We start from the raw sequence: 12,676 nt of genomic DNA, 5'->3' as shown, positions 1-12,676 counted from the left end.
TGTGCCAAGGTTAGCAGACTGGCTAAGCCATAGGCCTTGAGACCACACTTTGTGCCACATCACTCAAGGAAGCTGTTAATCCCCTGGTTTATTACTTAGCCTACCTGTGATGATACGCCATCAACGGATCGAGAAATATCGCCATTGGTTGTTCCTGTGAAATGGTTATTATGGGATTCCTGCTCTTCTTGCTGGAAGGGAAATGCTTCCAATCTGTGGTTGTAGTTGCTATCTCCCACCACTAAAAGAAAAAGTAAGATTCCTTTATGGGCTGCAATGGAAATATATAAATTAATGCCCAGGACATCTCTGGTGATATGGGAAGCTGGTGAAAGCCAGCGTGGTGTAGTGGTTAGGAGTGCCAACTTCTAATCTGGCAAGCCGGGTTTGATTCCACACTCCTCCTCCACATGCAGCCAGCTGGGTGACCTTGGGCCATTCACAGCACTGATAAAGCTGTTCTGATTCCAAGTTACTTTGCCAGGCACAAAGGCAGTAATGGGCTTGCAGTCAGTGATGGGGACAGCAAGCAGGATCTCCTTGGGAACTTAGAAGATTAGGGGCGCAAAGTTCTATCCCCCCTGCCCCTAAGTACTATTCCAGATAGTGGTGGGTGGGAAGGAGAAAAGGAAGCAGGGAAAAAGTAGGATATGGGAACTGCCAGGAGAAGGAATCGTGTGAGGAGTGAGATATAGGGGAAAGTGAAGCACCCTCCCACAAGTCCTTGAGGGTTTCCCACTGGGCAACTGGGCCATGCCTGGAAGCTGTGCAGGGTTTTGCCAAGGAGGGGGATGAGGAAAGAGGGAGCTCTTCCGCCAGGTATTCGCTTGAGGCCAACGGACTCAGAACACCCGCTGGTCCCCCCAGATGCTCACCCATCTCTCCCAATGTTACTGTTAATTGTTATTTATATTATAAATGTGGTTTCATAATCAAAATTTGATGCTTTATTGAAAGTTGTTTTGATGTTATAGTCTGCATAATGTTTCATGTAAGTTATAATGTTCAGTGTAAACCGCCCAGAGCTGCAAAGAAATGGGCGGTCTAGAAATCTAAATAAATAAATCAAGGCAAATCAAGGCAGTTATGACTCATGGGGCAGATAAAGGCAGGTTGGCTCATCCCCAAATGAACAATGTTGTGTGTTCACATACCTCTCCATCTATTTCATTCCACAATGAGAAAATGCTCACCAATTTCTCTCTCACTTAAATGTCTTTTCTTCCTTCCTTCAGGGAGCTGCATGGTTGTTTCGGACAACGGGTGACGGTTGGAACTGGGCTGGTGTCCACAGCCCCACTGCTGAGAAGCTTTGTACTGACAGCATTCTACGAGAGAATAAGCATTCTTTTATTGCTGGGTCTTCCTTCTTAAAAAATAAATACACAAGGAGGCTAAATGGGGGGAAATGGGATTAAAATGTTTTAATTTTTTAAAATACAGCTTTCCCCCTATAAGATGGTCAGTCCTTGAAAACCTTGATATTCTGCAAAACTAAGTGGGATGGGAGGTGAGGAATATACTTTAGATATTTGTTTCAGCTGCAGAGCCCTTACTTTGAAGAATGCAAAGAGCGCAGCACCCGAAATTCTATGCCTCATGAACTTTCATCGATTGTCAATATTCAGTGGGGAGAGCCAGTGTGGTGTAGTGGTTAGGAGTGTGGACTTCTAATATGGAGGACTGGGTTCAATTCTGCACTCCCCCACATGCAGCCAGCTGGGTGACCTTGGGCTCACCACGGCACTGATAAAGCTGTTCTGACTGAGCAGGAATATCAGGGCTCTCTCAGCCTCCCCTCCCTCACAGGGTGTCTGTTGTGGGGAGAGGAAAGGGAAGGCGATTGGAAACCATTCTGAGACTCCTTCGGGTAGAGAAAAGTGGCATATAAGAACCAACTCTTCTTCTTCTTCAGTAATATCAGGACTCTCTCAGCCTCACCCACCTCACAGGGTGTCTGTTGTGGGGAGAGGAAAGGGAAGGAGAATAGAAACCACTTTGAGCCTCCTTTGGGTAGAGAAAAGCGGCATATAAGAATCCAACTTTTCTTCTTCTACATACATGGGAGAAAAACAGTATGGGATAGGGAATGAAGGGGACGGTATTGCATACCATTAGATGGAGACATTTCAAACTCCAAGCCAAGGGTGGCAGTTTCAAAAGGGTCACCTTTGATGTCGCATTTCTGAAGCAATGCTTTCAAATGTACGTGAAGAGGAATATCTGAAAAAGACAGAGCTGTGTTACATGAAAGGAAATAAAACCTCATACCAAAGTATATCTATAGCAACTTGCATGTGTTCTGTGTATTCCATGGCTCGTCCCCAGTACTAATTCACTGTGTGTCCTGACCTGGATGGCCCTAGCTAGCCCGATCTCATCAGATTTTGGCCTGACAGAAGAATGCATGAGGGGATCCTACCTCAGCTACATTTAGGGAGGCTGCTATGCAGTCCTCTTCCAAGAAAGAATTGGGTGCCAGGGGAACTTCTTCAGCAGACCAGGGCTGAATGTGCACGGAGATTTTATTCCAATTCCAGGTCGATTCAGTCCCTGCTGTCTACACTGAATACGATTTCCATTTTGATTTTGGGCAATTTAAATTTTCCCTCTGCAATAAGCAGGATTGATCCGGAGTGACCCTACATTTTCCCCACAATATCCTGGAGTGGATATAACCCTCGATATTTGAAAAATCAGTATGAGTAAGTCTGCTTTCCCCGAACTAACTTGCTGCCTCAAGCCTCCAACACTGCAGAAAAGCCCTGATTGGCCAGGGTGTCAGTTCAAAGGCTTCCTTGTTCCCAGGTTGCAAGGCTTCCCTTAAAGGGGAAGCCCTAACTTCTCTCAGCAGAGATTTTCCTCTTGGATTTATTTTCCTTCCTCTGCTGTCCCCAATCCTCTCCTGCCTCCACCCCCCATTCAAGAAAAGAAAGAAAGCAGCTCCTGCTGTGCTTGGCTTCCCCCCCCCCCTGCCCTTCTGAGCTTCCCTAATCACATGCAGAACACTTTTCTATTTCAATGGGGGGGGGGGGGGTAGAGGAAGACCCGAGTTCAAATCAAGCAGGATCCACAACGGAATAAACAAAGTAAGTGCAAAATCAGCCCAGCCCATGAGCTTGTTGGTCCTGTGTGTTTTAAATCCTGGTGTGCTAAATCTGAATGCTTTTAAAATTAGTAACTTGTGTATGTTAATCTGTTCTGATGTGGTTAATTTATATCTTTGCAATTTGGCTACTACACTATGCACCACCTAGAGGCCAAAGGAGATAAGGTGGGATACAACTGTTTTCAACAAAATATAATAAATAACATTTTATTTCATACACACGTTAACACAGGTTTTCTCATAGAGAACAGAGAAAACACAGACACTGGTGACTCTAGCTGGGGAAAGAATACATGGGTGTTTGAAGCTATTCAGAGAGTTAAGAAACAGTAACGTGATAGTGGTAGAGTGGTCTTTTGTGCAGTCCCACATGGGGACTGGGCTTTCTCAGGCCAGCCACAGAGAGGAGCTAGCATACTTTATACAGTTCTAGAGCAAAAGAGTGCTTCCCCTCCCCCACTTCAGCAAAGCTTTTCCTGTCCAAAGGGTCATGTGATGGAGGAGGGGCAAGCACTCTTCCCTCAGTTCTTGTGTTGCCATTGAAGGAGAGGACATACTATAGCAAGCAACTGTGAACGATGTCCTGCCTTTCTTAGGCTCCACCCCAAAAGAGAGTTCAGCAAATCTACCTAATCCTTAGAGGAAGTGTGTCATATTGGTAGGGCTGTCAGCTCTGAATTGGGCTGGATATTTTTTTTGGGGGGGGGGGGGAACCCAAGAAAGGCAGGGTTTGGGGAGGGACCTGAGAGAGAGAAAGAGAGAGAGACTCAATGTGTTTAAAATATATCCAACAATGGAAGTTCAGTGGAATGTGGATTGTACTCCACAAAACTTTGGCACAGAAAAATGCTATTCTTCTGAAGCTTTCTCCAAAATTGCTTTTACTGTACAGAAAGATTTTGTTGGCCTTGCCCCTACTTGGTGGGTCCTGGGATGCCTACCTGGGATTTAATGGGTCTTGGCCCGTAACTGGTGGAATGAGTTTCCAGAAGAGGTGAGGGACCTGACGGAAGTGTCTCAGTTCTACAGGGCCTGCAAGATGGAGCTCTTCCACCAGGCATTTGGTTGAGGACCAGGCGGGGAAGATCTACTGCAGTGGTCCCCAACCCCCGGTCCGTAGCCCGGTGCCGGGCCGCAAAGGCCTCCGCGCTGGGCCGCGGGTCCCTCTTCCCGCCCCCCCCCCACAACGAGAAGCTCGCCAGGCTGCGAGCAAATCGGCCACCGAAGTGGCCGATCAGCTTGCAGCCCGGCAAGCTTCTTGCTTTGGGAGGGGGTGGGAAGAGAAGCTTGCCGGGCCACAAACTAATCGGCCGCTTTGGCATCCGATTTCCTTGCGGCCTGGAGGGGTGGGGAGAGGGAGCCGCGGCTGCCGGCATGCCGGCGGCGCAAACGCGCACGCACAGACTTGCCATGTGTGCACGTTTGCGTCCGGGGGCGCAAACACGCACGCACGGCAAGTCCGCGCATGCACGTTTGCGCCGGGGCTGCCGCGCACGCGTGGGGCCCCGGGTCGCCCTATCCCTGCACCCCGGTGCAGTGGTCCGCAGCCTAAGAAAGGTTGCGGACCACTGATCTACTGGGCCCCTTCTCTGCGCACTCCCCAAGGCATCAGGCTTTCTGGAATGGGAGCCCGTTGACTTGGGTTATGGATGTACTGGGAAGGTTGTTAGATTGTTTGTACTGTATTGTGATTTTTATTGTTGTAAACGGCTACGAGTCAGCTGGCCGAGAGCGGCATTAAGCAAGTAATATTAATAATAGTAGCAATGTTATTTAATTTATATTTAAATCTTATTATCGCATTTATATTCCACTATTCCCAGCACAGCTGGGAATAATAATAATAATAACAACAACAATAACAACAACAACAATAATAACAACAACAATAATAATGAAGATGATGATGATGATGATGATTTGTTTCAATATGTTATCAGTGCCACAACTTCCTGTTAAGAACAGACCCTGAATATAGCAAGGGCCCATTTTACCTGATGGAAACGATAAGATGGGGTGGAATGAGGAGTCGAGTCCTAGCATCATCTGCTTGCTGCGGTGCTCGTAAGTATGCCAAGTGCCGTCTGGATCCACCTTCTCTGTGGCAGAATGGAGCAAAGCATCTCTCAGTGGCATAGCCTGAAAGGAGACACACAGATTTCATTTAAAACCAGGCCAGGTTTTATTTGAAGCTCAACTGGAGGAAAATATGTAGTTTATTTTCATGGTAAGATCTGGGTCAAGGGAACAAGTCTCAGCTTTCATCACAACCTCTTTTTTTGGGTTCTAGAATGAAGAAGATGAAGAAGAGTTGGTTTTTATATCCCGCTTTTCACGACCTGAAGGACTCTCAAAGCAGCTTACAATCGCCTTCCATAGAATCATAGAGTTGGACAGGATCTCCAGGGTCATCTAGAATGCAGGAAATTCACAACTACCTGCCCACCCCCAGTGACCCCAATTTCATGCCTTTCAATTTCCCTTCCTTTCCTGTGAGGTAGATGGGGCTGAGAGAGCTTGGACAGAACTGCTCTGTGAACACGACTGTGACTGGCCCAAGGTCACCCAGCTGGCAGCATTTCAAGGAGCGGGGAAGCAAACCCAGCTCTCCAGATTAGAGGCCACCGCTCTTACCCACTTCACCAAGCAGGCTCTCTATAGAAAGTTCTGTGGGATAAAATTTAAACAATTTACCACAGAATGGAGAGAAACATTTACCAAACCATCTGAAGAAAAAAAACAATATGGCTGCTTAGGCCACAATAAGGAGCTGATTATGGTGATTCTTTAGCTTTCTAATGTATAGTATAGAGAATTTTTAGTGTAGAGAAGTCTCACCTCATGCAGAACCATAGAATCACAGAATAATAGAGTTGCAAGGGACCTCCTGGGTCATCTAGTCCAACCCCCTGTACTATGCAGGACTCTCACAACCCATGTGCTGCAGAAACATCTACAGAAAGCAAGCATTCTTACTACGGTTCTTGACAACTCTCTGAGTCTTCTCTGCAACCAGAGCCCAACATTTTAATTTATGGCATATAAATTATCAAGAGAATGTATACAAACCGACGTGAGAAACTAAATCTAGCGTTTACGCGCTTACCCCTGAAGCTTAATTACCTGGCCTCAATGGACATCAATGTGTAGTAATTTCCAAATGAAACTAGTTAAGGCCACGGGAATCAACACCACTGTTCTTCAGTGGCTCCCATGACTTTGACCGATGCGTCAAGAAGGTTCTAAGATTTCAGCTTTCAAATTTGGCCTCAACTTTTGATTACTTCCAGCCGCACAGCGCAGGAGCTCTGCCACAGCATCCTCAGCAGTAACCAAGGAACATCACAGTCAAGTGTGATTGACTTGTTTTTTTTGGGGGGGGGCTCTTCCTCACAGAGATAAAGCAGAATGGGCAGCATTGACATTTGTTTGAAACAAAAATTCTGCAAAAATTCAATTGCATTCCTCACAATCCCAGCTTTTCCACATCTATCTATCTATCTATCTATCTATCTATCTATCTATCTATCTATCTATCTATCTATCTATCTATCTATCTATCTATCTATCTATCTATCTATCTATCTATCTATCTATCTATCTATCTATCTATCTATCTATCTATCCATCCATCCATCTATCCATCCATCCATCCATCCATCCATCCATCCATCCATCCATCCATCCATCCATCCATCCATCCATCCATCCATCCATCCATCCATCCATCCATCCATTTTCAATGTATTACCCGCCGCGAGCCTTCAGGGAGTGGCGTCATCTAATAAAACCCCCAATAAGATCTCCTTAAAAACAGACATAAAATCAGATTATTTATATAAAACTCACAAGACACAGTAGCAAACCCGTCCCAGCTCTAGCAATACCCCAATATCATCTTAGAGGTGGAGGGAGGAAGAGGGCGCAGATGGAATTCGCCACCGCTGCTTCTATAGGAGGGGCCCTGATCTCCCTGGCTGCCCAGCCTCAACCATAGACCTGGTGGAAGAGCTCTATTTTGCAGTCCCTGCGGAATGTTGAAAGCTCCTGCAGGGCCCGCAGCTCCTTCGGGAGCTCATTCCAGCAGGTCGGGGCCAGGACCGAAAAGGCCCTGGCCCTGGTCGAGGCCAGGCGCGCTTCCCTGGGGCCAGGAATACTAAAAAGCTATTGTGACAATGAGATATATAAAAACAGCAGACTTGAACAGAAATCAGCAGGGGGGCGGGGAGGAAGCTGGGACAAGACTCTTATGCATCTCTGAGACACGCTTCTATTCTGAAGTCAAATATATTGCAATCGGACATTAGTCTTTAATGTTTGCAGACAATCTGGATAGCTTGAAAATAAGCTTGAGAAAACATGCTGTACAGCAAGAGGCCCCTCAGGAGCTACATGGTTTTTGAGTTCATTTCCAGCACAACAGGTCCAGAAATCTTACAAGCCATTAGAAAGGGAAAAAAAACAGCAACCTTTAAATGCTTGCATGGCACCTTCCTTGGCTATCTTATTCTGATTCTGTTACTTACTCTGAATCGGAATCTTAAGCAGGTCTACCCAGAATTCCACTCAGGTCTTTTAAGTTGGGGGGGAGGGGGGGGAAGATCAGTTTAAATGCAGAAGGAGAAAGAAAAAGTATGGATGCTATTCAAATAAACCACCTCTACCATTTCTAGAAACTGTAATTATTTTAAGCTTTTGCAAGCTGTGAAATTGCATGGTTCCTGAAAAACAACAAAGGAATGCAAACCATTGTTTGGAACCAGTAGAAACAGTTGGAAAGAGGGGTAAAGGTTTTGAATTGCCAAAGAATGTTTATTTCGAAATTTGACAAAGGAAAGCCCAGTTGCTGTTTAAGAAAACAAAAAACAAAAAGTCAGCCTCTCCATTTGTTTGTTTTTGTGGCATAAAATCCCAGACAGTCGAACTCCATTCACCTCACGCGCTGATAACTACAGACTGGTTTTGTTTTTTAGTTTTTTTATTGCCAGACATCATGATCTGAAAGAGTACCAGATCCAGGAAAGCAGCCAAACCAAATTCAGAGGCCCTTTTTCCAGTCAAACATTTTTATTTAAACCACGTTCCTAGAGAGATGTTACCATTGCATTGGAAAAAAAAAAAAAAGAAACCAGATTGGTGATCTCTCCCTTGCAATTCTAGCTGATATTTTATGGTGTGATATGCAGAATGGAGATCTGACTGCAATTTCAGGGTGAAAAAAAGCCGTTTGTATTATGGCTGCTGGCAGTGAAATTTGACTTAAAACGACAGATCTTCCCTGTCACATATGTCCAACCCTGCTAAATTCAGGGAAAGAAATAACAAGATAAATAGGACGGCTTCAAAGTGAATACAATCTCAGAAAAAGAAGCCTATCCAAAGGCAATACAATAAACTTAATACTATCAAAAACAAGAATAGTATCTCCTTAATACGTTCTTTCTTTTCTCTGTCGGGACTTCTACCAGAATGGCAACCTGGTAGAAGAAGAAGAAGAGTTGGTTCTTATATGCCGCTTTTCCCTACCCGAAGGAGGCTCAAAGCGGCTTACATTCACCTTCCCATTCCTCTCCCCACAACAGACATCCTGTGAGGTGGGTGAGGCTGAGAGAGCCCTGATATCGCTGCTCGGTCAGAACAGCTTTATCAGTGCCGTGGCGAGCCCAAGGTCACCAAGCTGGCTGCATGTGGGGGAGCGCAGAATCGAACCTGGCATGCCAGATTAGAAGTCCGCGCTCCTAAACACTACACCAAACTGGTAATGTCCGTTTTCAATAGAAATCAACTTTCCTCAGTGGGAAGTCCTCCAATTAGTCAATTTTCAAATACAACGGATCTCTAGCCAATAGCTTATTTTAAACCAGTAGTGATATACTAACGGCCACTGGCTCTAAGAAGCGTGGGGAGAAATTCAGGGAAAGAACAAGAGGTGGGCCCACAAGACTCCAGGGGAGCAGGGAATTCCACATGATCCTGCCCAATCACTGAGGCTGGAGAGGCTCCTGTCCCCACCACGTACCACAGACAGTGATTCAAATGTGGACTTCGCTGCCAGAGGATGTTGTGATGGCCACAGGAATAAACATCTTTCAAAGCAGACTTGATAGATTCATGGAGAATAAGTCTATCAAGGGCTACTAGCCATGGTGAATGAAAGGAAACTTCATATTCAGAATCCCAGAGCCAGGAGGCAACATTGGGGGTGGGGGAAGGCCTCAGCCAATGGCAACTGTCTACTGATCCCTGGCCCCAAGGAAGCCTGTCTGGCCTCAACCAGGGCCAGGTTGTTTTCTGTCCTGGCCCCCATCTGGTGGAATGAGCTCCCAGAAGAGATCCAGGCCCTGTCAGAACTAATACAGTTCCGCAGGGCCTGTAAAATGGAGCTCATCCACCAGGCATTTGGTAGAAGTCAGCAACAACATCTATGGGGCTCTAGAACCTCCTCCCATTTTAGACAGGCCCTCTCTGCAAGGTTGCAGGCATAAAATGTTAACTGTTGGAAAATGTTTACTGTTGCAAATCTTGGAGTTATTGTCTTTGTTGACGAGACTTCATTGTTAATGTACAGTTATTGAATTTATATTGTACCGTTACACAATTCACGTTCCCTGAGCTGCAAGGGAAAAAATAAATATTTAATTCAGTTCAGGTAATACACAGTTATTTATTTTGGGAGGAATTTTAATTTGAGACGTATCAAAGACATATTGAACTCTTCAAAGAAGAAGCTAGAAGCTTCAAAGAAGCTAAACTAGTCTGGAAAAGCAAAAATGAGGAAAAGGATCACCGTATACTATTTCAATTTCTCTCAAATGAAGCATTGCCAGCTGTGTAAGCTCTTCCAGCTAAACAAATATTAAGACTAAAAAACAGACACCACGTGATACCACGTTCCCCCCGAAACAAGTGTTCTAAAAACCTTCTGCATTCCCATCTCCTTTCCTAAACTACAGGCTGAAGCTAAAACAAGGAACAAGAATGTTAATTGGGTAAGTAAGATTTCAGCACTACTTACGTTTGGGGTTTTTGACTCTTCACCAAAGGAAATAGCTGAGCTGTATATGTTAAATTCAATGAATGAAATAAACACACGACGTTCCCTCAAAGACCAAATATTCACAAGTGCAGATAAGTGCTAATATTCACAAGTGCTAATAAGTTGCTCTTCCAGAGCAAGAAAAAAAGCAATCTTGATGTTTTAAGAAAAAAATTGGAGGAGGGAGGCCTTGCTCTTTGATGTCCTCACACCGCTAAAGGGTCAAATGTTGCTCCCATCCTGATTTCCTGCACAAATACTGGATGGAAGCTGTCCTCTTCAGCTGTGTTAGTCATGAGGAAATCCCTAGGGCCACTCCTGCATGTGTGTGAAAAAGCTGCATACAAACACACACACACAAACACACACAAAATGGTATTCCCAGCATCTTTGGGCCTTTTCTCACTCCCAGAACCTGAGTTAGGATGCCATGGGAGGGGGAAGGGGATGGATTTTTCTGATTCCTGTTGGATGGGTTGAGAAAGGATTGCAGACAGATGAGCCTACGGGGTTTTTTTTGGTTTTGTTGTCTCACTGACAAACCTTCTCCCATCATCATCATCATCATCATCATCATCATCATCATCATCATCATCGTCATCATCACATTTATTTCTCACCTCTCCCAAGACCGGCTCGTGACGGGTTACAAGTGTCCGATAAACCGCCCAATAAAAACCCCAATAAACAGGACAACAAAACCACGGACATGCTGGAGCCAACATGGCGGTAATTCTTATGAATGAATTCTTATGAATTAATGACCCTATCTTTTACAGTCTTGCTCAGGTCTTGGGGCCCTGGCTCCCTTGACAGAGTGAACCCATCTCATATTGAGTCCTCCGCTTCTCCTGCTGCCTTGGAATTTTCCTAGCATTATTGTCTTTTTCCAGTGAGCCTGGTCTTCTCGTAAGGTGACCAAAGTCCAATAGCCTCCGTGTGGCTGTTTTAGCTTCCAGAACCCACTTATTTGTCTTTTTGGCAACCCGCAAGATCCATAAAACTCTCTTCCAACATCACACACACCCTGACCAGTGGCTTACCAGTGAGGGGTCCTTCTCCCCAGAGGTATAGGAAGGCATCTTGGAGTCAAAAACACCCAAAGACGCCTTCCAACTCTGGGGGAGAATCAGAATTTTACTTTTTTAAAAAGATGACAAGAATGAAGAATTAGAATGCCCTTAATAGTCTATAATATTACCTTCCAAATAACTAGAATCCATAGAAGCTATTCAGCAAATCCCTGGCATGTAAGACACGAAGGGGGCACAAGCTTCTCAGGGCTCCACATAGCCCTGGTCAGTGTTTGGGGTTGCACCATACCTCCCTTCTCTTCTGTAGTTCCAAGACAGCTGTGATGTTCTCTCTGGGATTGGAGGGAAGCCCCTTTAGGGTGGAGGGATTGTTCCCAAATTTGCTTAGTGGAGTGACAGGACCCAGACCAGGATATTAATTACAAAATTTAAGAGACAGGAATCGGCATCCAAATCTGTTTCAAAACCTTGATGATGTAAGGGAACATTTTCCACTGTGGGTTTGAGTCCTAATTAAAACCTTGATACAGACAGTAGACCAGAAACTATAGGAAAACCTGACCATTTCATTGGCCCTCTAGCATGCCAATATCATGACTTCACGAAGGAATGCAAAAGCAGTGACATCATTTGATTCTTAAACTGTGCTTTATTTCCACCAGCCTTTCCACTTTTTGCTTGTTTACAGTGTCGTCCCAGAGCTCAGGGATCCTGCATCCCTGTGCTAGTCTGAGGGTGCTAAGCTGTTATTCCAAAGCAACATAGAAAACGCCTAAATGTTCATAAACGCAAAACAAACCCATTCATTTCAAAGTTTCATCTAATTTTTTCTCCTCCCCCTCTCCCCCCAATCTAAGGACTAGCACATAAAATCTAGTGTTGTCTGCTTGGTGTAGTAGCTTCTGATCTGGAGAGCCAGGCTTGATTCCCCGCTCCCCCACATGCAGTCACCTGAGTGACCTTGGGCCAGTCACAGGCCTGTTACAGCTATTCTCACCCTCAGTCCCGCCTACCTCACAGGGTGTCTGTTGTGCGGACAGGAAGGGAAGGCGATTTTAAGCTACTCTGAGACTCCTTCGGATACTGAAAAGCAAGGTATAAAAACCAACTCTTCAAGTTAAATGAGATATTCTTGCTCCAAGAACTTGTATGAAGCCTGCCACAAAATTTCAGCCCAACATTCAGGTAAAAGTGCCTGCAACAGAGGGCACATATATTTAAGAACATAAGAAGAGCTAGATCAGACCACTGGTTCATCTAATCCAGCATCCTGTTGTACACAGTGGCCCACACAGTTCCTCTGGAAGGCCACCTACAGGGAGTAGAGGCCGAGGCTTTCCTGAGAACATCAGAAGAGTCCTGCTGGATCAGACCAGTCATCCATCTAGTCCAGGACCCCGTTACACGCAGTGGCCCACCAGGTCCTCTAGATGGACAACAACAAGTCATAGAGGTCAAGGCCTCCTGGCTCTGGGATTCAGAGGATTAGTGCCTTTG

The 12,676-nt window shown here is 45.3% G+C and overlaps 1 protein-coding gene across 1 annotated transcript in view; it reads right to left on the bottom strand.

Annotated features, from left to right (window-relative positions):
- LOC143829089 (KAT8 regulatory NSL complex subunit 1-like protein) overlaps positions 1 to 12,676 on the bottom strand; it is a 37,493-nt gene that overhangs the window by 10,292 nt on the left and 14,525 nt on the right. The window contains exons 7-10 of the mRNA XM_077319397.1: positions 5,104 to 5,248; positions 2,113 to 2,223; positions 1,194 to 1,328; positions 105 to 241 (exon numbers count right to left, since the gene is read on the bottom strand). Coding sequence (XP_077175512.1) covers positions 105 to 241; positions 1,194 to 1,328; positions 2,113 to 2,223; positions 5,104 to 5,248 — 528 coding nt within the window. The remainder of the gene's footprint in view (positions 1 to 104; positions 242 to 1,193; positions 1,329 to 2,112; positions 2,224 to 5,103; positions 5,249 to 12,676) is intronic.

Source organism: Paroedura picta, chromosome 2 (genome assembly GCF_049243985.1).
Source record: "Paroedura picta isolate Pp20150507F chromosome 2, Ppicta_v3.0, whole genome shotgun sequence".
In the NCBI taxonomy this organism is placed as follows: Eukaryota; Metazoa; Chordata; class Lepidosauria; order Squamata; family Gekkonidae; genus Paroedura; species Paroedura picta.
Note: the sequence above shows the minus strand (reverse complement) of the source record. Positions and strands in the feature narration are given on the sequence as shown.